Raw genomic sequence first — 24,619 nt, forward strand, 5'->3', positions numbered from 1 at the left:
AGTTTGACAGACTAATTTTATATCTGTCAAATCTAATAAAAGAATTGGGGCTTGTAGTTTGTATGTTTTGGACTTTTTTATTTCCTTTTTTCTAGTAATTCATTTTTAGTGTTTTTTTTTTTTTTCCCCATGAAAGTATGTCTGTGACAGATTGGAAATAAAATTCCTGATCTTTCACCACAGATGGTTTGTAAAGCATTTGGTCTAGGATAAGATGTTCCAATGTTGACTTATATCCTTTGCCCCGTAGTATAGCATTAGGCAGTGAGCTTTGAATAAAGAGAAGGAATCCTTCGATTATAACTCCCGTACGCTAGCAGACACTGAATGGTCAGTACAGTAAGTGAAGGGTCGGACAGTAGAACCTAAAGAGAGATACTCTGTGCTTCTCATCGAGGCAGGTCCATATGTTGTTGGGACCCCTGAGTGGTAGTTGGCCTTGACCTGGTCATATGACAGTCAGGAAGTCTGAGCAGAGTTAATGCCCCAGTGGAGTGGGCTACTGCCAAATTGAGATTTTCAAAAGTGGGGCAGGATTTAGGTGGAGGAAAGGGAAGGACACTGAATAATATATTCTTTTTTTTTTTTTTTCAAGATTTTATTTACTTATTTGACAGGTAGAGTTACAGACAGTGAGAGAGAGAGACAGAAAGATCTTCCATCCACTGGTTCTGTCCCCAAATGGTCACAACAGCTGGAACTGGGCTGATCTGAAGCCTGGAGCCAGGAGCTTCCTCTGGGTCTCCCATGTGGGTGCAGGGACCCATTTCTACTGCTTTCCCAGGCCATCAGCAGAGAGCAGCCAGGACCACAGCTGGTGCCCATATAGGATGCTGTTGTTGCAGGCAGAGGATTAACCTGTGCCACAGTGCTGCCCCAAGCAATATACTTTGTTGTGTGCTTTTGCAGGCTAATGTAAGATAGTTAGGGGCTTGGGGCCAGCAGGAGACATTCTGTGGAATATGGAGGTGGAAATGGGAGAGCATCAATAACGGGTTTCGTTTACTTCTCAGCTTTCCCTAGGATATCTCAGTGATACTAAAAATCATGAGGCGTGCCTCTTTGGTATGTATTTTATTCATTGCTGATACCGGGACAAGCAATCAGAACATAAAGCTGAGATTAATGTGTTATATAACCTTGGGTCATAAAAACGTTCATAAGTCATGGAAATAAAGGTTTGAAGTTGGAAGGTCATATAATTCACCTTGTTCCCGATATTGCTTCTGTGAAACCTGCTTACCATGCATTAGTTTTTTTGTGGCCACTCATGGGTTCTTCCCATGAGGGCGGGGTGTGCCGGCAGGGGAAATGTCCTTGTGCACAGCCTTCACGTTGCAGAGGTCCCAAGCCCTGGCTGAGCTGGGCTGGGATTTACCCAGAGGACTGCCAGGAATGTGCTGAGCCTGGGAGAGCCAAGGGCCTGCTCAGGGAAAGGCTGAAGGCCGTGGATTCGGTCAGGGTTTCCCAATGGCTGTGCCGTGAAGAGGCTGCAAATGGGCTTCAGACGTCAGGGGTCAAAATTCACTCACAGTGTTTTGTATGATCACTTAGAAATATATGGTAGTCAAAATGATATTTGGGGACTATTTGGAAGGCTCCCTATGTAAACCCCTGAATTCACTAATTATTTTGGACCTTAAAACCATTAAGCATAGCACCTATGACAAGGAAATTCTCTGCAGTAGCCACATCCCATGGCACCCACACCTGACCTTGGGCTTTAGATCAACCCAGTATGTGAGATTACATGCCTTGCTATACTGGTCACTGGAGATTGCTTTGTTTATAAGAATTACAGAAGTGAATGGCATAATACGTAAGATGCTGCCTGGGACGCATGTGTCCCAAATTGGAATGTCTGCATTTGAGTCCCACCTTACCTCCTGGTTCTAGATTCCTGCTAAGGTAGACCCTAGGAGACAGCAGGTGATGTCTCAAGGAATTGGATCCCCAGTACTCCTGTGGAGGACCCAGACTGAGTTCTCGGCTCTTTCCTTCAGCCTGAACCAGCCCCAAATATTGTGGGAGTTTTTAAGTGTGGAATTCAGTGGCATTAAGCACATTCACATGGGTGTGCAGCCATCACTACCTTCCTTCGCCAGAACTTTTTTTTTTTTTTTTTGTTAAAGATTTATTTGTTTGAAAGGCAGAGTGAGGGAAGGCAGGGGAGGGGGGTGAAGAGTAGAAATCTATTCATTGTGTCACTCCCCCAGTGGTAATAACAGTCAGGGCTGGGCCAGGCCAAAGCCAATAACAGGAACTCCACCAGGATCTCCCATGTGGGTACAGGGACCCAAGCACTTGGACTATCTTATGCTGGTTTTCACAGATGCATTAGCAGGGAATTGGATCAGAATTGGAGCAGCCAGGACTTGAATCGGTGACCATATGGGATGCTGGCTTTGCAGGCAGTGGCTTAACTGCTGTACCACAGTGCTGGCCCCTGATTTTAGTTTTTGAAATAAATAAAAACCAGTGATGAATTGTTTGAATTTTGATGCAATTCATTTTTTAAAAAAAAGATTTATTTATTTGAGAGGTAGAGTTACAGAGAGAGGGAGAGACACAGAGAGAAGCCTTCTATCTGCTTGTCCACTCCCCAAATGGCCACAATGGCCAGAGCTGGGCCGATCTGAAGCCAGGAGCCAGGAGCTTCTTCCAGGTCTCCCAAGCCCTTGGGCCCTCTTCTACTGCTTTCCCAGGCCTTAGCAGAAAGGTGGATCAGAAGAGGAGCAGCTGGGACTCAAACTGGCACCTATATGGGATGCCGGCACTGCAGGTGGTTGCTTTACCTGCTGTGCCACAGTGCCAGCTCCAAAATTTGTTTTTAAAGAATTCAGGAAACTCTCTGTATATAAAAACTTATAGGCCCTATTATTTGTGTTTCAAAAAAGATTTAATTTTTATAGTTAATATACTTAGCTTTTCAGTCTTACTGGGTAACTTTTCATTAAAACCAGAAAGCGTTAGCTTCACAAAGTAAACATAGCATCAAAAAAGGTAGAGTCACTCTTTAGGTAATGAAAAGAAAGTTATCTTAAGTTTGGATGTGCATATTGAGGACTTTCTTCATTCCTGTTAGCCTAATGCTCTGTTGGCAGGGAAGAGAAAACTGATGAAACCAGGGGTCCATGCAGGCTCCATGACACCTCACCCAGAACCTCCCCAGACGAGGTCTGAATGCCTTCAAGTGCTGCCACAGCAGAACGAGAAGCCAAAGCTCTCGTGGAGATTTGTTCCAATGGTGTTAGTTAAGTTAAATAAACCAGTTACAAAGCCTCACATTACAAGCTGAAGCCAGACGCCTCCAACAAAGATGGGCACCCTCACTTCACCACCTGGTGTGGAAATCACCTGAGGCAGGGGGAGCAGAGCACATGGAGAGGAACACCAGGGCATGTGTTAGTGACCTGTCGGATGCCACCAAGACAGCTGGGATCCAGACTGCACACTGATAAAGCAGCACACAGTAGGTCCCAGTGCAAGGTAGGATTCCTAAAGAGGAGTGCTGGGAGGAATATAAATTCTCCACGAAGAGGCACCAGACAGATTACGGGGAAGGAGACTTTGGAGGTGATAAATTCATACTTTGGAGCAAAAGGTGTTGTCTGGAGCAGGCTTGGATTTGAATACTGATGGAGACTGTGCAAGCATTGGGTGAAAGTCAGCTGGTATAGTACGTGATTCTTAGAGGACTGTTTTGCCTGTATGTGAATGCCACGGTCTGATGTACCTCAATAGAGACCCCAGGTGCTTCGTTCAACCTGTGTTCTCACCTTTTGTGAAGAAAGGGGAATGCCAACTTCCAAAAAAGTACAAAAGTACAGTGGATACGCAAGGAGGGGTCTGGTCAGGAGTTTATGAACTAGAAGGAGAACTGGAACTTTTTCAGTAAATAATTCTCATTTTGAAGATTTGTTAAGCAGTAGTTATTGGCTTGAAAAATAGTTTAATTAGCTGAATGGATGAACCTATTAGAAAATTGTCAGGATAATGTATTTCTGTGTACAGATAAAGTTGATGGATTCAAGGTAAAAATTTGGTGTTGGAGACATGAAGTTAAAAAATGCCTTCATCACAATGTCTAGTCTGTTATAGTTTGAGTAGATAGTGGTGATTTTTTTAAAGATTTATTTATTTATTTATTTGAAATTCAGAATTACACAGAAAGAGAGAAGGAGAAGCAGAGAGAGAGAGAGAGAAGTCTTCCATCTGCTGGTTTACTCCCCAATTGGCTACAACAGCCAGAGCTGCACTGATTTGAAGCCAGGAGCCAGGAGCCTCTTCCTGGTCTCCTATGTGGGTGCAGGGGCCCGAGGACTTGGGCCATCCTCCACTGCTTTCCCAGGCCATAGCAGAGAGCTGGATCAGAAACAGAGCAGCCAGGACTCCAACTGGCGCCCATATGGGATGTCGGCATTGCAGGTGGTGGACCCACCTGCTACGCCACAGCCCTGGCCCTGATACTGGTGCTTCTTAAGACAAGTAGGTTAATGTCTTGTATACTTAAGAGAAAGCTGCATCGTTGGTTTGAAATGTATGATTTCAGTTGAATCCACAGTTTATGCATATTACCATAAGAAATTTTCACATTACCTTTATTAATGAAAGTAAAAGAAAATCTGGTTTACTGAATGATGGCACTTTTTAAAAAAGATTATTTGAAAGCCAGAGTGACAGAGAGGGAGAGAGGGAGAGAGGGAGAGAGGGAGGGAGGGAGGGAGGGAGGGAGAGAGGGAGAGAGAGAGAGAGATCTCGCATTTGTTGGTACACTTCCCAAATAGATGCATCAGCCAGGGTTTGGCCAAGCCAAAGCCAGGACCTAGGAACTCCTTTGGGTCTCCCACACGGGTGGCAGGGGCCCAAGCACTTGGGCCATCCTCTGCTGCCTTCCCAGGTGCTTTAGTAGGGGGGTGAATCAGAAGCAGAGCAGCCAGGACTGGAACTGGTGCTCTGAAATGGGAAGTTGGCTTTGCAAATGGAGGGTGCTGTGCCACAGTGCCGGTCCATGGTAGCACTTTTGAAGTACAGTTTAGATTTGAATATTCCAAATGCTGGTTGGTTGATGATAAGAAAAGTGTTTCTGTCATCTAGAGAAAAGTGATTCATATTCACCTGCATAGAGACAGAGGGTTAGGGTAGCTATTGCCTGGGATGGGGGAAGGAATGGGGACTGGCTGTAATAATTATCTATTACAAAGAAAATACAACTTTTTACACAGTTCCATATGAACACCACTGTGTCCCCTCCAGTGCACCCTATTATAATGTTCAGGTGTGGATTTCTGTGTGCCGTGCTGTGCAAAGGTGAGGAAGGACAGGAGTGGGTCCCGGGACAGTCTAGAAGGCTGGGGCGAGCTGTCAGCTGTGATGGGAGTGGGTCCCAGGACAGTCTAGAAGGCTGGGGCGAGGCTGTCAGCTGTGACACGTGCCAGATCCAGCTGCCAGCAGATCTGGAGGAAATGCAAGGACTGGGAGAGGGTACAATCTCTTGAAATAAACTTAAAAACTGGGCATGTGTCATGGGCAAGGCTTGGTGGGCCCTGGGCCGTATGGGTATGGGTGATGAGCGTCTGAACAGGTGGGATGGGAAGTGGCAGGAGGAGGATGAACCACACTGGGCTGGGCGAGGCTGATGAGCTGCTCACCTGGCCTCCGAATAAAGTAGAATAAAGTGGAAGGCCTGGAGGGGAAATAGGTTCTTAGGCCTTTCACTCACTTATGGGGGATTGATCAAAACAAGTTCACTTTTAAAACCTATTTTGAGAACAAACACTTTTCAGCTCTTACTTTGTAACAGGCTCTATTCTGAGTGTGTTGCACATATTAACTCAGTTTATCTTCTTAATGTTGGGTAATAGAAACATGATTATTCCCATTTTACAGATAAGGGAACTGAGGTCGCACTTATTGGTGACAGAGCTGGGCTATGAACTTGGGCAGTTTGGCCTTGGAGTCTTTAGCCCTCTGCTTGGTTTCTCTAGGCTGCAGTGTTGCCAACCAGCTGTCTCCCTCTAGACCCTCATCTGGTCTCTGGCAGACGACTCTTACGGCCCAAGAACGTGGCTTACCGTGGGTGCCATAGCAAGACTTCCTCTTGGACTGTGAGTCAGGTGCTTCTGGGCCCCCTGTGGTCTTACTTGAAAATGTTTCTGAGTACTTGCTCCACACCAGCCCATCATCTAGGGAGCTGTGACTTAGAGGCTGGCAGCCACCAGCCACATGTGGCTACTCGAAATTTAAATTAAGTGAAATTAAAGAAAAATTTGATTTCCTGGTGGTGCTGGCTACGTTTTCAGTGGTTTCTCTTTACTGTTTGGGACAGCACAGAAGGCATTTCCATGGTCACAATTTTTTTTTTAAATTTAAAGATTTATTTGTTTATTCAAAAGGCAGAGTTCCGGGTTGGCGGGGAGAGATCTATCCATTGGTTCAATCCCCAAGCGGCCTCAACAGCTGAGGCTGGGCCAGGCTGAAGCCAGGAGTCTGCATCTCCATCTGTGACTCCCACGTGGGTGCAGGGTCCCAAACACCTGGGCCATCTTCCCCTCTTTCTCAGGTGCATTAGCAGGGAGCTGGATCAGAAGTAGAGCAGCTTGGACTTGTACTGGCACCCATTTGGGATGCCAGCATTGCAGATAGTGGCTTCACCTGTTGCACATCACTGGCCCTTCACAAATGGTTTTATTTTATAGTGGCATCCTCACCCTCTACTTCTCCAAGTCTGCTACATTTTCAACAGTGGGAGCTCAATTCCTGCTGGCATCTAACCCAGTTAGATGGCTTAATTCGTATTGGTCCTGGTGCTCCTCTCTTCCCTCACACTGCAAAGATGGTGGTACCACAGAGCAGTAGATGTTTCCGTGGTCATTAGTTGCTAATTCATACAAGATGTGCTTTCTTGGAACAACTCAGCAATACTGGTGACTTCTCCTCCTTACTGGATTCTGCAAATACGACAATTACAAACTGAGTTCCCCAGAATCCCTAAAAGACAGCCTGTTCACACTTTGGCACCTAATGAGCTTGAAGACATCCATAGCTCTTGTGTTTTGAAATTGTACATTACTGTATTTGATTAGTTGAATTTTTTAGTCTAAATTTAGAATTTTATCATGTGTTGCCTTTTGTAACTGCTGGTTTTTTAAAGTTTAACCATAATTTGATCACCTGATGAACCATTATTGTTATGCCCGGCTTTAATAGAAACATACCTTTGTGCTTTGGTGAAAAACAAGTAATGTTGTGGCACAGTGGGCTAAGGTACTGCCTGCAATGTCAGGATCCCAGATCAGAGAGCTGGTTCTAGTGTTCCACTATTGATGCAGCTCCCTGTGGATATGCCTGGGAAGGCAGTGGAGGATGACCCAAGTCCCTGGGTCTGTGCTACCCACGTAGGAGATCTTCATGGAACTCTGGGATCCTGGCTTCAGCCTGGACCAGCCCTGGCTATTGTGGCCATTGAGAGTAAACCAGTAAATGAATGATTTCTTTGTCTCTCTGTCTCTTTCACTCTATCACTCTACTTTTCAAACAAATAAGTAAATTAAAAAAAAAAAAAAGTCATGTCAAACCAAGGTTTTTTTTTTTTTTTTTTGAGAGTTACCAGGTTGGCAGGATGCTTTAGAATAGTGAGTCTGATCTCAACTAAGCCCCTTGGGGGGGGACAGTCACGTGAGTGAGGACTGTGGAAATCATTGCAACTCTGAAGCTGGCAATATTTAATCTGGAGAAAAATAGACTATTTTAGGTAACCAAGGGACTATGTTGAATGAACAGTGTTGATCAGAAGGAGAATTTACCAAGTTAGTTATGAAAAATATAAATGTGTTCTTAGTGTATTGTGGGGAACACACCTGGGTTACTAAGCCCTTGGAGCAATGCCGAATAGGAAGGAGTGGCTGTAGGAAATTTTCATCTTTGCACTCCCAGAAGTGAAGTGTGGGGAAAGACACAGTGGGAATTGAAGGAAGTAGGGTTAAGTTTTTATTAAAGGCAGTGCCTTGTATGCACCACTCCTGGTTGCCTTGGCAACGGGCTCCCTCTCATGCTAATGACATTATAATGAGAAAAAAAAACACACATGCAAATGCCGTAAATAGTAATTAGAGGCAGAGACATACTTGGGGTAGTGAGCTCCACCTTGGGAAGGTCTGGGAGGAGCTGGCACAGGGTTTGTGCTAAAGACAAAGAAGTGGTGAGGGAAGGACTTTGATTTCTGTATCAAAGGGTCAAGCTGAGTCTCTATGGGGCACACTGGCATTTGTGGTCCTCAAAGACCTATTGTTTCTGTGACAGAATTTTCCCTGATTTTACCTCCACAATGCCTTAACTGTCCTACCTGTTGGCATCGCTGTGTGGAAAGGATCTTAGCTGTACTTCACAGTAGGTTTGTAGCATCTGTGGCAGGCTGCTGTTTGGAACGTTCTCCCTGCCCACACCGGCAGGGCTGGGCCTGCCCATGCAAGGCAGCAGTGTCAAGGTTTGTGCCAAAAGCTTGCCTTTGTGGAGAGAAGACTTAATTCTGTGTTGCTTCAGAGGAGAGAAATCGGACCAAGCAGGGAGTGTGTTTGCCTAATGTAAATTAGAACTGGCCAGTAATTCACACTGTCGTGTCCCTGGGAATGTTTAAGGAGATGCTGGCTGCCTGCCTCGATCAGGTATGATAGGTAGGATTTTAGATTTGCCTGAATGCTTAGTCTCTGTACTTAGACTCTGTACTCGATTTCATAGTCTTCCTTTTGTTTCACTTTATCCTTGTTCTTTTATTCTGACTTCTCTAGTTGTACTGCCACATGTCTGTGTATCTGTTTATCTTGGGAATGGCTAGAAAGTGTTTTATATTGTCTGCTTCACATTAGCTCCATTCTTTGATTTTTTTTGGTATTAGCTGAACCATAGATCATAGAATAAAAATTGCCAGAAATAGCTATGGAGATCCATAGGCTTTTACTATTATTTATTTTCTCTCAGTGAAAAAAATGATTAATAATTTCAAAATGAAAGCACAAATGCTTTTTTAAAGATTCATTTTATTTATTTGAAAGGCATAATGACAGAGAGAGAGGGAGAGATACACAGAGAAAGCTCTTCTGTCCTCTGGTTTACTCCCCAAATGCTTGTGATGGCCAGGGCTGGGCCAGGCAGAAGCCCGGAGCCAGTAGCTTTTTTCAGGTCTCCCAAGTGCGTGCAGGAGCCAAAGCACTTGGGGGATCCTCCTCTGCTTTCCCAGGCTCGTTAGCAGAGAGCTGGATTGGAAGTGGAGCAGCCAAGACTTGAACCGGGGCCCATATAGGATACTGGCATGCAGGCGGTGGCTTACTCACTATACTGCGATGGCTGAACTGGCATAATTACTACTCCCATACTGAAATGCTCTTGGTTGGCATCTGGAATGCTGGCTTCCTGGTTTCTTGCTGTCTTGGTGACTGTTCCTTCTTGGCTTCCTCTGTTGCCTTCTTATCTCCCAGCTGCTAAACACTGTTCAGTCTTTGGGCTTCTCTAATTAGATGCTAATAGGAGATCTTATGCAACTTCTAGTTAGTAAAGACTATGTATACACTGATGAGTCTGGAATTTGTATTTTTAGCATGTATCATTCCCTGAACTTCAGACTCTTATATCCAGCTACCTAATTGATGTCTACCTAATTTGAATGTCTACTAGGAATTGCAAATTTAATGCAGTTTTATCTTCTCTCCCCTCACCACTTGCTTCTTCCATATGTTTCCCTGTATCAGTACATATTAGCTTCTAGTTGCTCAGGATTACAACCTGGAGTTACCCATTGACTCCTTTTGTTGTCTTATATGCCACCTTTAGTCCAGTAGTAAAACCCAATAACAGCCCTCAAAATGTATTCAAAATCAACCCTTTTTCACTCTCACTGTACCATCTCAGCCCATGCCTCTGTTATTTTTTACATGGCTTGTTGCAATAACTTCTTAATTACTGTGCATTTAGAATTTGGACTCTAAACAACAGGTGGAGCAATCATTTTAAAATATGAGTTCTTGAGACTGGCGTTCTGGCATAGCAGTTAAAGCCACTGCTTGCAATGCCAGCATCCCATATGGGCACCTGTCCATGTGCCAGCTGTTCACTTTCAATCCACCTTCCAGCTAATGTGCCTGGGGAAGCAGCGGAGGATGGCACAAGTGTTTGGGCCCCTGTACCCACGTGGGAGACCTGGTTGAAGCTCCTGGCTCCTGGCTTCAGTCTATCTCAACCCTGGATGTTGCAGCCATCTTGGGAGTGAGCTGGTGGATGGATGATTGATCTCTTTCTTTCTGTCTCTGTAGTTCTGATTCTCAAATCAATCAATCTGTTTTTTTTTTTTTTTTTTTTTTTTTTTTTTTTTTTTTTTTTTTGACAGGCAGAGTTAGACAGAGAGAGAGACAGAAAGAAAGATCTTCCTTTTCCGTTGGTTCACCCCCCAAATGGCCGCCATGGCCGGTGCGCAGTGCCGATCCGAAGCCAAGAGCCAGGCGCTTCCTCCTGGTCTCCCATGTGGGTGCAGGGCCCAAGCACTTGGGCCATCTTCCACTGCCTTCCCGGGCCACAGCAGAGAGCTGGACTGGAAGAGGAGCAATCAGGACAGGACCAGCGCCCCAACCGGGACTAGAACCCGGGGTACCGGTGCCACAGGTGGGGGATTAGCCTAGTGAGTTGCGACACTGGACAATCAAACTTTAAAAACAGTATGAGTTCAGGCTGGCGCCTTGGCTTACTAGGCTAATCCTCCGCCTTGCAGCGCTGGCACACCGGGTTCTAGTCCCGGTCAGGGCACCGGATTCTGTCCCAGTCGCCCCTCTTCCAGGCCAGCTCTCTGCTGTGGCCAGGGAGTGCAGTGGAGGATGGCCCAGGTCCTTGGGCCCTGCACCCCATGGGAGACCAAGATAAGTACCTGGCTCCTGCCATAGAATCAGCGCGGTGCGCCGCCGGCCGTGGCGGCAATTGGAGGGTGAACCAACGGAAAAAGGAAGACCTTTCTCTCTGTCTCTCTCTCTCACTGTCCACTCTGCCTGTCCAAAAAAAAAAAAAAAAAAAAAAAAAAAAAAAAAAAAAAAAAATTGAGTTCACTCAAAACCCCTCAATGACTTTATGCTTCCAAGATCTTAAATAGTTCCCATCCTCTTTACTCCCGAATCCTCTATCTTTCTCCCGCTTTTTCACTCTTTTCTGGACATACTACTATCCTGCTTTCCACCTGGAGCCTTGGCACTTCCTGCTCCCTCTGTCTAATGTGTTTGTATCCCCCTAGAAGCTTCATGACTTGTTCCCTTATGACCTTCAGATCTTTGGTCAAATGTCCCCCTTACCCACCCTATGTAAAAAAGAATCCTCCGAACCCTATCACTTGTTATCCCTTGCCTGACTTATTATTTTTATTGAACTTAGAACCACCTGCTCTATGTATTTAGTGATTTGTTGTTTATCTTCTCCAGTCTGCATTCTGTCCACCACAATGCATGCTTTGCAGGGACAAGGACTTTTGTCCGTTTTGTGTACCACTGTATTCTTAGGCCCAGGTACACCATGTTGTATGAAGTAGGTGCTCTTAGTGGTGCCCTTAGGGACAGTCTGTATGCTTTGTCTCTCCATTTTTCATGAGGTCTCATGCAAAAAAATGAACTTTGTTAAATAGATTCCCTCTTCCAATTAGAAATGGAAGCTGAAGTTGAAATGCCTCATAAGCAGTTAGAGAAATTATGGTAGTCATGTACAAGTTGAAATTATAAAGAAGGAACCCAAGAGACACTTTGAGAAAAAACTGAGATAAGAGAAAGAGAAATGAAAGAGGACTGGTCCCTGAGTCCACCCTTGGTCTCTCACGGTTTTCTAGAGTCTGCTCAATCTATTCCCATCTGCACCATCTGTTGCCTTTGGGCTCCAAACTCACACTTTAGTGCCCACCCTGCAGCAATGGGTGGGGATCTAGGTGTTTTTGTGGTGATGAACATGGGTTAAATTGAATCAGTAGAGGCCCCAGGAGAAAGGCTGTAAAAGAAGGAGGGCGTCGTCTCCTGACCGTGCACGCCTGTCTGAGTCTCCCCTCCACCGTGTGACTGGAAGGATTGCTTCCTGTGATCTCTCTGCCTGAGCTCATGAGTCTCCCCTCCACCGTGTGACTGGAAGGATTGCTTCCGGTGATCCCTGCCTGAGCTCCTGTGCTTCCCCATTGCCTGTCTGTGTAGCCACTTAGGAACTAGAGCTCCTGCCACCTTACATCCTGCTTGCCCAGCAGATGTGGTACAACTCTGAACTTAGTGACCCAGAAAATGTTTCAGGAAGCTACAGCCACACACTCTGCAACAAGGTCCAAACCCCATCTTGGAATCCCCCCTTCCAACCTTGCCCTCCATTGCATACTTTTCCTCAGCCCTATACCAACCTGCAGTTTTGTTTTAGTTTTTTTTTTTTTTCATTGATATAGTTACTCCCCTTCTATGGTTTAATAACTCTATTTTTAATTTTTTTCCCAAAGAAATCTTTTATTTAAGGAGTACACATTTCATAAGTACAACTTTAGGAATATAGTGATTCTTCCCACCATACCCACCCTCCCACCCACTCTCCCACCCAACCTTCTCCTCCCTCTTTCATTCCCAGTCCCATTCTCCATTAAGATTCATTTTCACTGAACTTTATACAAAGAAGACCAACTCTGTACTAAATAAAGATTTCAACACACACACACACACACACACTGTTTGAGAAGTTTTACAGTTCTCATAATACAACTCATTGAGGACAGAAGTCTTACATGGGACTCTTGTTGTTAATTTAGAAGGTAACACTCTTATGTATGAAGTCAGTGATCACCTGACACATAAATGATTCTTATGTATGAAGTCAGGGGCTATTGACATGAGCTGCCAAGGCTATGAAGCCTTTTGCATCTATAATCTCTATTAGTATTTAGACAAAGCCCTGAGAAAAGTGGAAGTTCTCTCTTTCCTTCAGAGAAAAGTACCCCCTTCTTTGATGGTCACTTCTTTCCACTGGGGTCTCACTCACAGAGATCCTTCATGTAGAACATTTTTTGCCACAGTGTCTTGGATTTCCATATCTGAAATGCTTTCATGGGCTTTTCAGCCAGACCAGGAAGCCTTAAGGGCTGATTCTGAGGTCAGAGTGCTGTTTAAAGTGTTTGTCATTCTATGAGTCTGCTGTATGGACTGCTTCCCATGTTGGAACATTTTCTCCTTTCTAATTCTATCTATTATTATTTGCAGACTCTTGATCTTATTTATATGATCCCTTTAGCACTTAGTCCTCTCTATATGATCACTTTAACATTTAATGTGATCACTTTAACACTTAAGATGGCATTTTTACCACCCAGCTGAATGAGATTTAGGGTCCCATGGCAAGTTTTTATACTATACCCTTAGAAGTTAGTCTGTAGGAATGTATGCAGAACTATACAGCTTTATAGTTGTAAGCCTCCTCCTCCCTCTCTTATTCCCACTCTTATTTTTTAAAAAGATTTATTTATTTATTTGAAAGTCAGAGTTACACAGAGAGAGGAGAAGCAGAGAGAGAGAGAGAGAGAGAGAGGTGTTCCATCCGATGGTTGACTCCCCAGGTTGCCGCAATGTCCAGAACTGTGCCGATCCAAAGCCAGGAGCCAGGAGCTTCTTCTGGGTCTCCCATGCAGGTGCAGGGGCCCAAGGACTTGGGCCATATTCTTACTGCTTTCCCAGGCCACAGCAGAGAGCTGGATTGGAAGTGGAGCAGCCGGGTCTTGAACCTGTGACCATATGGGATGCTGGCGCTTCAGGCCAGGGTGTTAACCCGTTGTGCCACAGTGCCAGCCCCTCCACTCTTATTTTTTACTGAGATCAATTTCAGTTGACTTTATACACATATAATTAACTCTAAGAGTTCAACAAATAGTATGAAGAAGAAAACCAACCAACAAACCAACCAGAAACCTGTTCCTCTACAGTCAAGATGATGGTTATTTCAGTCATTCTTTCTCAAAGTGTAAATTTCACTTCTACAGATTTCGTTTTAGGTGCTCTATTAGTTATCACAGATCAGGGAGAACATATAGTATTTGTCCCTTTTGGACTGGCTTATTTCACTAAGTATAATGTTTTTTCAGATTCTTCGATTTTGTGGCAAATGACAGGATTTCTTTCTTTCTTTTTTTTTTTTTTACCACTGTGTAGTATTCCATAGTGTAGATATCCCATAGTTTCTTTATCCAGTCTTTGGTTGACAGACATTTAGATTGATTGCATGTATTAGTTATTGTGAATTGAGCTGCAGTAAACGTGGGGATGCAGGCAACATGATTTGATTTCTCGTGGGTACATTCCCAGGAGTGGGATGGCTGGGTCAAATGGTAGGTGTGTATTCAGATTTCTGAGGTATCTCCAAACTGTCTTCCATAGTGGTTTTACCAGTTTACATTCTTACCAGCAATAGATTGGGGTACCTTTTCCCCCATATCCATGCCAGCATTTGTTGTTCATTGATTTCTGTATGAAAGCCATTCTAACTGGGGTGAGGTGAAACCTCATTATGGTTTTGATTTGAATTTCCCTGATGGCTAGTGATTCCAACCATTTTTTCATGTGTATTTTGGCCATTTGGATTTCCTCTTTTGAAAAATGCCTGTCTTGAGTCCTTTGCCCATTTCTTAACTGGGTTTTTTTTTTTTTTGGTAGAGTTTCTTGATCTCTATATATTCTGGTTATTAATCCTGCATCAGTTGCATAGTTTGCAAATAATTTCTCTCATCCTGTAAGTTGCCTCTTCACTTTTCCCAGTATTTCTTTTGTAGTACAGAAGCTTCTCAATTTGATGTAATCCCATTTGTTTATTTTGGCTTTGATTGTCTGTGCTTCTGGGGTCTTTTCCAATAACTCTTTGCCTATGCCAATGTCTTGCAGGGTTTCCCCAGTGTTCTCTAATAATTTGATGGCATAACATCATAGACTTAGATCTTTAATCCATTTTGAAAGAATTTTTGTATAAGGTAGGGGTCCTGCTTCATACTTCTGCATGTGGAAATCCAGTTTTCCCAGCACCATTTGTTGAAGAAACTGTCTTTGCTCCAAAGGATTGGTTTTAGCTCCTTGATCAAATATAAGTTGGTTGTAGATGCATGGATTGATTTCTGATGTTTCTATTCTGTTCCATTGGTCTATCCATCTGTTTTTGATAGAGTCTTTGGATCACCTATGTATAGAATCATGTCATCTGCAAATAGGGTAGTTTGACTTCCTCTTTCCCAGTTTATATCCCTTTTGATTTTTTTTTATTTGACAGGTAGAGTTATAGACAGAGAGAGACAGAGAGCAAGGTCTTCCTTCCATTGGTTCACTCCCCTAATGGCCACTATGGCCGATGCTGTGCCAATCTGAAGCCAGGAGCCAGGTGTTTCCTCCTGGTCTCCCACGCAGGTACAGGGACCCAAGCTCTTGGGCCCATCCTCCACTGACCTCCCTTTGATTTCTTTTTCTTGCCTAATGGCTCTGGCGAAAACTTCCAGGACTATGTTGAATAGCAGTGGTAAGAGTGTGCATCCCTGTCTGGTTTTGGATCACAGTGGAAATGCTTGCAACTTTTCCCCATTCAATAGGAATCTGGCCATGGATTTGTCATAAATGGTTTTTTGAATAACTTGAGAAGAATTGGAGTTAGTTATTTAAATTTCTGGTAGAATTCAGCAGTGAAGCCATCTAGTCCTGGGCTTTTCTTTGTTGGGAAGGTCTTTATTACTGATGCAATTTTGTCTTGGTTATGGGTCTGTTTAGGTTTTTTGTATCTTCATGGCTCAATTTAGTTAGTTTGTATGTGTCCAGGAATCTATCCACTTCTTCTAGGTTTCCCAGTTTGTTGGCATACAGCTATTTGTAGTGATTTCTGATGATTGTTTTTATTTCTGTGGTGTCTGTTGTTACATTTCCTTTTTCATCACTAATTTTATTGACTTGGGTCTTTTCACTCCTTTTTTCAGTTAGCTGGGCCCATGGTGTGTCAATTTTGTTTATTTTTTCAGAAAACCAGTTCTTTGTTTTGCTGATGTTTTATATTTTTTTTGGATTCAATTCTGTTGATTTCTTCTCTAATTTTGTTTCTTTTCTCCTATTATTTTTCAGTTTGGTTTGCTGTTGTTTTTCTAGGTCTTTGAGATGCATTGTGGTCCAAGAAGATGCAGGGTGTGATTTCAGTTTTTTTTTTTTTTTAATTTGCTGAGAGTCGCTTTATGGCCTAGCGTGTGGTCAGCCCTAGAGAAGGTTCCGTGTACTGCTGAGAAAAATGTGTATTATGCAATGTAGGATGAAAAGTTCTGTAGATATCTGTTAGGTCCATTTGGTCTGTAGTGTTGATTAACTCTGCTATTTTCTTACTGATTTTCTGTCTGATTAATCTGTCCATTGCTGAAAATGGGGTATTGAAATCCCTCTTACTTTTGTGTTTGAGTCTATGTCTCCCTTTAGATCCCTTAACATTTCTTTTAGATAGCCAGGTGCCCTGTAATTAGGTGCAGCATATACATTTATAATAGTTATATCTTACTGTTGAGTTAACCCCTTAATCATTACATTGTGCCCCTGTTTGTCTCTCTTAACAGTTTTTGTGTTAAAGTCTATTTTGTCTAATATTAGGATGGCTACACCATCTCTCATCTCTTTTTTGGTTTCTGTTAGCAGAGAGTATCTTTTTCCAACATTTCACCTCCAGTCTGTGTATTTCTTTGTTGGTGTTTCTTGTAGGCAGCCAATAGATGGGTCTTGTTTTTCAAACCATTCAACCAGTCTGTATCTTTTAACTGGAGAGTTGAGGTTATTTACATTCAAGGTGACTGTTGATAAGTAATGACTTTGCTCTGCCATTTTTCCATAAATATTCCTATTTTTTACTTTGGGTTTCCTTTATACTTTTACTGGGAGATTTTCTTCCTTTACCTTCTTTGGTAGTGATGACCATGTTTCTATGTTTCTGTGTGTAGCACATCCTTAAGCATCTTTTGTAGGACTGTGACAGGTGGTGACATTCTTTCAATTTCTTTTTTTCTTGGAAGGTCTTTATTTCACCTGCACTCACAAATGAGAGCTCTGCAGAGTATAGTATTCTTGGTTGACAGTTCTTTTCTCTTAATACTTGGAACATATCTTGCCATTATCTCCTAGACTTTTGGGTTTCTGGTGAGAAGTCTGCTGTGAATCTCATTGGAGATCCTCTGGAAGTAACCTGGTGTTTCTCTCGTGCAGATTTTAGAATCTTTTCTTTTCTTTTTTATTTTTGACAGGCAGAGTTAGACAGAGAGAGACAGAGAGAAAGGTCTTCTTTCCATTGGTTCACCCCCCAAATGGCTGCCACAGCCGGTGTGCTATGCCGATCTGAAGCCAAGAGCCAGGTGCTTCCTCTGGGTCTCCCAGGCAGGTGCAGGGCCCAAGCACTTGGGCCATCCTCCACTGCCTTTTCGGGCCACAGCAGAGAGCTGGACTGGAAGAGGAGTAACCGGGACAGATCTGGCACCCCAACTAGGACTAGAACCTGGGGTGCTGGCACCGCAGGTGGAAGATTAGCCAAGTGAGCCGCAGCGCCAGCCTAGAATCTTTTCTTTATGTTCTACTGTGGAGAGTTTGAATACAATGTGTCGTGGTGAAGATCTTTTCTGGTCATGTTGGTTAGGAATTCTATCTGCTTCCTGTACTTTGGTGTCTCTTTTTCAAAAATGGGGAAATTTTCTGGTATTATTTCGCTAAAAAGGCCTTCTAATCCTTTCTCTTTTTCCACGCTTTCAGGACCTCTTAGAACCTGTATGTTGGGTCCTTTGATAGTTTCCTGTAGATTACCAACAGTGTGTTTTAGTTTTCTAGTTTCTTTTTTCTTGCGCTTGGTCTGACTATATAATTTCCTGTGCTTCCTTCTTACTCAGCTATTTTTTCTTCTGCCTCATCGTCTGTTGTTAAGGCTTTCCACCCCATTTTTGTTTGTTCTACTGATTCTTCATTTTCTTTTTCTTTTCTTTTTTTCTTTTTCTTTTCTTTTTTTTTTTTTTGACAGGCAGAGTGGACAGTGAGAGAGAGACAGAGAGAAAGGTCTTCCTTTTGCCATTGGTTCACCCTCCAATGGCCACCGCGGCCGCTGCACCGCGCTGATCCAAAGGCAGGAGCCAGGTGCTTCTCCTGGTCTCCCATGGGGTGCAGGGCTCCCAAGCACTTGGGCCATCCTCCACTGCACTCCCTGGCCACAGCAGAGAGCTGGCCTGGAAGAGGGGCAACCAGGACAGAATCCGGCCTCCCGACCGGGACTAGAACCTGGTGTGCCGGCGCCACAAGGCAGAGGATTAGCCTATTGACCCACGGCACCGGCCTCTGAATTCTTCATTTTCAAGATTTCATTTTAAGATTTCAATTTTGTGTGGGAAATTTCTTTCATGTCATGGACAGATTTCCTTAGTTTATGCATTTGCTTCTGATTACATCTAAGTGATCCTATTATCAATTTTTTGAATTCTGTTTCTGGCATTTTTTCAATCTCATCATCTTCACAATCTAACATTGATATGTTGTGTTCTTTTTGGGGCGTCATATTGCATTCCTTATTCGTGTTTCTTGATTAGGTGTGTTTGTTGTTCCGTATTTGTGGAGATACTTGTTGGTTTCTTCTTTGTTTTTTTTTTTTTTCTTTTCGCTGTGGCATCTTTTATCTTTGTATTATACCTCTGCAGATTAGTGGAGTGTCTGCTTTCAGTTAGTAGCTTGAGGTGTGAGGTGGGTGTGGCCAGGGGGCTCTATTCTGTTCTCCAGATCTCAGAGGATCTGTGCAGGTTCTCAGAGGATCTGTGCAGTCTGCAGTGTGAGCTCATGTCCATGCCCAGCAACATCCCTTGGCAGGAACAGGGAGCCCTGAGCGTGTGGAGCCTCCCACAGTGACTGCCCAGAGTCCCAGCCACACCCCGAGTCCTCCCACGGAGCCTCAGTGTTTTCACAATACCAGCAGACAAGCCTCCCACAGTCACCAGCACCCAGCCCCCGTCTGTTCTCCCCAGCAGACTCAGCATTCTCGCTTGGCTGCTTGCTGGGCATGGACAAGAGCTGGTGCAGCTGCTGTGTATGTCCAAATGGCACCTGCTCCCCATAGCTTGTTACAGGACACCGTTTTTCAGAGAGAGAGAAATGTGCCCCCCCCCCCATTTTTTCTCTAGTTTGGCAGGTACACTATCTCCCATGGAGCTCCAAGCTGAATTCCCTCTAGGCTCTTTGTTCTGCTTTTTCACCAGTGGGTTGGGCTGCAGTCTGGTCTCATCTCACTCTCCAATGCTGGTGCGGAGGCCCTCAGCTGCTGGGGTCCTGAGTTGTTGGTGTCTGTGCCCTCCATGTAGATCCATTGTGTCCCTCCAATTTGTGTAGTTTCCTCTGTTTTTTTTTTTTTTCTCCCTAACTCTTCCCTGAGACTGTACTCTTGCTACTTTTTTTAAGACTCATAACTTGTTATAGTACAGTTTTCTTGTCTAAATTACCATGGTTTCTTGGGTTAATATGGAATGTCTCTTCATAATAAAGCTAATTTCTCCTTAAAAAGTATGTTTTCAGTAATATTATAACAAGTCACTTTTGGTGCCAAAAACAATTAGAAACCTATTCATAATTTTGAATGATTTCATGGGTTGGGACTTCCACAGGGCTTGGTAGAGTGATTCTTCTGCTTCACGAGGTGTTGCCTCAGGTCAGCTGGTGGTGTTCGTCCGCCAGCTGAGCTGGTTTGCAGGCTCCAGCATTTTCACTCACAGGCAGGAGCAACTACTCCAGGTGGATTGGGTCTTACATGGGATCTGGGGGCCTCTTCATGTGGTCATTCTACTTCATAGCTGCTGCTCAGGAGTCCAAGAGACTGATTCCCACGTGTCCCGTTCTCTTTACGGGTAGACCTACAGCTGGCATAGGGTCACATCTTCCATGTTTTATTGGTTGACGTGATCATAGGGTTGCCCATTTGAAGAGGAAGTGAAACAAACCAACTGCACATCTTAATGGCAGAGCTGTCAAAAAACTTGCAGCAATCTTTAACCTACTTGTAAAAGAAATACAGAATAGAGGCACCAGTGAAACAGAGCTTTACACATCAAGTTAGCAAAGGATACAAACAGAACAGATTTATAAAACAACTGAAAGGATGAATCCTGTCCTGACATGGGTGGATGAGACAGACGTTGCTGGTGGCATTGGAAGGCAGACTTGGAAAAGATCTTGGCAGTAAATATCAGAAACTTTAAACACTCTGTCAATAATTGACTCAAAGCTGTACTCTGAGTTCTGAGGGGAAAACTTTGTAAACAAAGATGCACTGCATTTGTAAAAAATTTGAATCAGTTTTTAATGGTAGTGAATATACTTATTGTGAACTTTTATAACCACCCATATACACTTTCGGATAACCATTGAGAGTGACTTTTCTCAAGGTTTATAACAGAAAAATCTTCTGACATAACATTTAACAATGTGATTGGCTCATAATAATTATACATATTAATGGAGTACAGTGTAATGTTTTGATGTTTGTATACATTGTGTAATGATTAAATCAGGATAATTACCATATCCATCACCTAGAACATTTATCATTTCTTTTGTGAGAGCTGTTGACATCCTTCTATGTTGAAGTGTACAATACTTTTTTTTTTATTTGAAAGAGTGACAGAGAGAGAGAGAGGGAGAGAGAGAGATTGATTGATTCTATCTGCTGGTCCCCTAAATGGCCACAATGGCTGGGACACAGCCAGGCCAAAGCTAGGATCCAGGAAGTACATCCAGGTGTTCCATGTGGGTAGCAGGGGCCAAAGTTCTTGGACCATCTTCTGCCGCCTTCCTAGATGCATTGGCAGGGAGTGGGTCAGAAGAGAGTAGCCAGGAGTCTGACCCACAGAGAAAGAGATCTTCCATCCACTGGTTCACTCCCCAGATGGCTGCAATGGCTAGGGCTGAGCCAGGCTGAAGTCAGGAGCCAAGAGCTTCACATGGGTCTCTCATGTGGGCACAGGGGCCCAAACATAAAGAATGTACCAGAACAAAATATACTGTGATTGATGTAACAGGGCTTTGTCTGTTTGTGATTAAACTAGGTTTTTTTTCCCCACTGTGGTTTTACTTGTTGAAGAAAAATCAGTTAACGTTTTGTGACCCAATATTCTATTTTAGAATAATTTCATTGTAAACTGAATAAAATATATAAAAATACGGGGCTGGCATTGTGGGGCAGTGGGTTAAGCCCTGCTTTTGATGCTGGTATCCCATACCAGAGCAGCGGCTGGAGTCTTAGTTGCTCTGCGTTTGACCCGGCTCCCTGCTAATGCACCTAGGAGGCAGCAGAGCCTGCCCCAAGTGCTTGGGCCCCTGCCACCTACTTGGGGGACCCGGATGGAGTTCCAGGCTCCTGACTTCAGCTTGGATTAGCCCTGTCCATTGTGGCCATTTTGGGAGTTAACCAGCAGATGGAAGATGCCTTTCTTTTTCTGTCTCTCCCTCTCTTTCTGTCACTCTGCCTGTCTTAAAAAAAGAAAGAAAGAAAGAAAGAAAGAAAGAAAGAAAGAAAGAAAGAAAGAAAGAAAGAAAGAAAGAAAGAAAGAAAAAGGTATAGAAATGTAAACCACTTGTTGTGGCCCACAGATCCTGACCTGATGTGACTCTTGACCTGTTGCTGCCTTCACATGTCCAGGCTCATTCCTGCCACAGACCCTCTGCCTCCTCTGCCTGCAATCCCCTCCCTTAGATTGTTGGGTTGCTTTGTGTTTGCTTATTTCTCTTTGTTTTATTCAGATGTCTTTACTTCTGAGAGGCTTTCTCTGATTATTTATCCAAAAAGACTTCTTTGTATATCTTCCCAACAGTTTCTTCTCTGAGTACTTAGCACCATGCTATAACATTATATAAATTTGAATATTATCTGTCTTCCTTAATTTCTCTCATGTTCTATGAAAGCACAGATGTTTTGCTGGTTTTTTGTTTGTTTGTTTGTTTTTGACAGGCAGAGTGGACAGTGAGAGAGAGAGACAGAGAGAAAGGTCCTCCTTTGCCATTGGTTCACCCTCCAATGGTCACCACGGCCGGCGCACCACGCTGATCCGAAGCCAGGAGCCAGGTGCTTCTCCTGGTCTCCCATGGGGTGCAGGGCCCAAGCACTTGGGCCATCCTCCACTGCACTCTCGGGCCACAGCAGAGAGCTGGCCTGGAAGAGGGGCAACCGGGACAGAATCCGGTGTCCCGACCAGGACTAGAACCCGGTGTGCCGGCGCCACAAGGTGGAGGATTAGCCTACTGAGCCACGGCGCCGGCCCATACATAGTTTTTTTATACTACACATTTCCATGAGCTTTTTGAAGCTCTTATATACTATGGAATGATGAAATAAGGCTAGTTATCATATTATCTAATTATTAATATTTAATTTTTTATAGTGAGAATGCTTAAAATCCTCCCTTTTAGCTACTTTGAAATAGTACAATACATCATCATCAATTAATTACAGTCACCACACTGTACAGTGGAACACAGGAGCTTATTCTTTGTCTAACCATGTGTTTACTGACCAGCTCAACCCCTTCCCACTTCTGCCTGCTGCTCCCCTTCCCCCAAACACAGAATCGGTTTGGTTGCTAGAGTATGGCTTTTAGGGTTTGGTAGGGCAAGTCCTGACGAGCCTTTAGGCTCCAGCTGGCTTGGACCACTCGTGAGCCCTCACTGACCAGTCTCACTCCCTTCCTGCTCTCCTTCCTCCCTCCCACAGATTCAGTCTGATGGCCTAAGTACCCCTTCCAATGATGCTCCTCTCTGCTGGGCCTCTTGGGCCATCTTCTGCTTAGCTTCAGCTCCAGCTTCCTGCTCCTGTGCCTTGGAGGGCAGTGGAACATGGCACAAGTCCTTGGGCTCCTACCACCCATGTGGGAGACCTGGATGGCTCCCTGAACCAGCTGTGACTATTGTGATCCTTTGGGAAGGGAACCAGGGGATAGAAAAATCTCTCTCTGTCTCTCTGCTTTTCAAATAAATAAGTCTTATATATAAAAGTATGGAAAAACCGAATGTAACAATGCGCTGATTTGGGTGCAAAATATTTTGAAATGCATGTCTAACTTATCCATAATATATACTTTCTGTGAATGTTTTTGAAGTTGTATATGACCATCAGTTCATCTGATCTGTTTCTATTCCTACCGTTGGGAACGCAGAAGTAGGAGTAGCTGACTGGCCTATGGAAGGGAAACATTTGGGGTATAAAGCAGGAAGAAGGACAGGGCTGTCTCTGCTGCCTGCACTGCGCTGGGCCAGCCTCACTCCCCAGCTCTCCTTGCCCAGGCCACAGCTTCCCTCCACTTCTGGGTGAATGAATGCCAGGCTCCGGGATGTAGCAGTTCTGAGAGATGACGTGGAAGGAGAGGGACCTCAATGTAAGCGCTCTAAACAAGCACAGGCTTGGAATGGAGATGACTAGGAGGGCAGCTTCTGTGACTCATTCTGGGAAACATGTCAGGAAACTTGCTACAGTTAGATATAAAAAAGGCTGAGTGGATTACATCCTCCCTCTCTGCTTCCTTGTGCTCCCTCCTGTTCCCTCTCTGCTGACCTCACGCGTTTGCCACGCGTCTGGTGCTGATCCAAGAAGTCAGTACTGAACGCTCTTTTTGGCAAGCCGAATGACCTCAGCAGAATCTTCAACCTCCTGTTATCCAGGCTCCATGGATTAGAAAGCGGTGCTTGTGCTACCATGCAGCATTCTCTGCAAGCTGGCTCCTCTGCCTCGTCCTCCTCAGTCCTTCCGGTTTCCAGGAGCAGCCCCAAGGATCAGGCCCGCTTCCCCAGACAGGAGCAGCCTCTGCAGCACTGGCCACTGACAGTCCTGCCTCGGCTGTTCTTAGGGCTCACTGTGTCTGTGTTAGGTGCAGCAGCTGTGCCTCTGCATTTTCCCCACCTCCCCTTGCCTCAGCACCGGTGCAGGACTGAGTAGTAACCATGCGCCTCCTTCCCACCTGCCCCCCACTTCCTATCTGCAGGGCCTGCAAATGTGACTTTGGAAATAGGGTCACCGCAGATGTGGTCAAGGCATGATGGGGTCCTCCTGATCAGGGTGGGTTCTGAGTGCAGTGACTGGTGTCCTTGTAAGAAGAGGGATCTGGGCAGGTTGGAGTGGCAGGTCTACAAGTCGCAGCAGCCACTGCAGAAAGAGACAAGGAAGGCTCTTCACTAGAGAGTAGTGGGAGTGCGGCCCTGCTGACGCCTCGCTTCCAGCCTTCTGCCCTCCACAGGCTAAGAGAATAAAGTTGTGTTATTTTTAGGCCACCTGTCATGTGACTTTGCACTCTGTAGCAGGATCTTTCTTTGAGGTGAACTGCTTAACTTTGGACACCTTTCATTTCACCAGAATCTGTGGAAGTTGATAAATTATTTGTACTGCTTTCCAGGTATAGCAACAATTTGCTACCCTGATAATTTTCCTCCCATCAGTACTATCAAACTTCTTTCATTTTAACAAAGTATAAAATTTCTTTAATCTCTTAATTCTCTGAGTATTCTCTTGCAACAGCCATGGTTTAAAAATCAATCATTTATTTATGAGAGGAATGAGATTTGGAGTAACTTTAAATCCAGAAATC

At 44.3% G+C, this 24,619-nt stretch overlaps 1 protein-coding gene across 21 annotated transcripts in view; it reads left to right on the forward strand.

The window, feature by feature from the left end:
- Positions 1-24,619, forward strand: part of ATG10 (autophagy related 10) — a 272,261-nt gene that overhangs the window by 33,420 nt on the left and 214,222 nt on the right. Inside the window, exon 1 of one of the 21 annotated variants that reach the window (XM_070056371.1) lies at positions 7,631-8,663. The exons of 19 other annotated variants lie outside the window; for them this stretch is intronic. Coding sequence is in view for 1 of the 2 variants with exons in the window: in XM_070056375.1 (XP_069912476.1) it covers positions 8,628-8,663 (36 nt within the window). In the remaining variant the exon portion in view is untranslated. Of the gene's footprint in view, positions 1-7,630; positions 8,664-24,619 lie in introns of those variants that run through there. One more of the 21 variants, XM_070056375.1, reaches the window with a different exon arrangement.

Source organism: Oryctolagus cuniculus, chromosome 14 (genome assembly GCF_964237555.1).
Source record: "Oryctolagus cuniculus chromosome 14, mOryCun1.1, whole genome shotgun sequence".
Lineage (NCBI taxonomy): Eukaryota > Metazoa > Chordata > Mammalia > Lagomorpha > Leporidae > Oryctolagus > Oryctolagus cuniculus.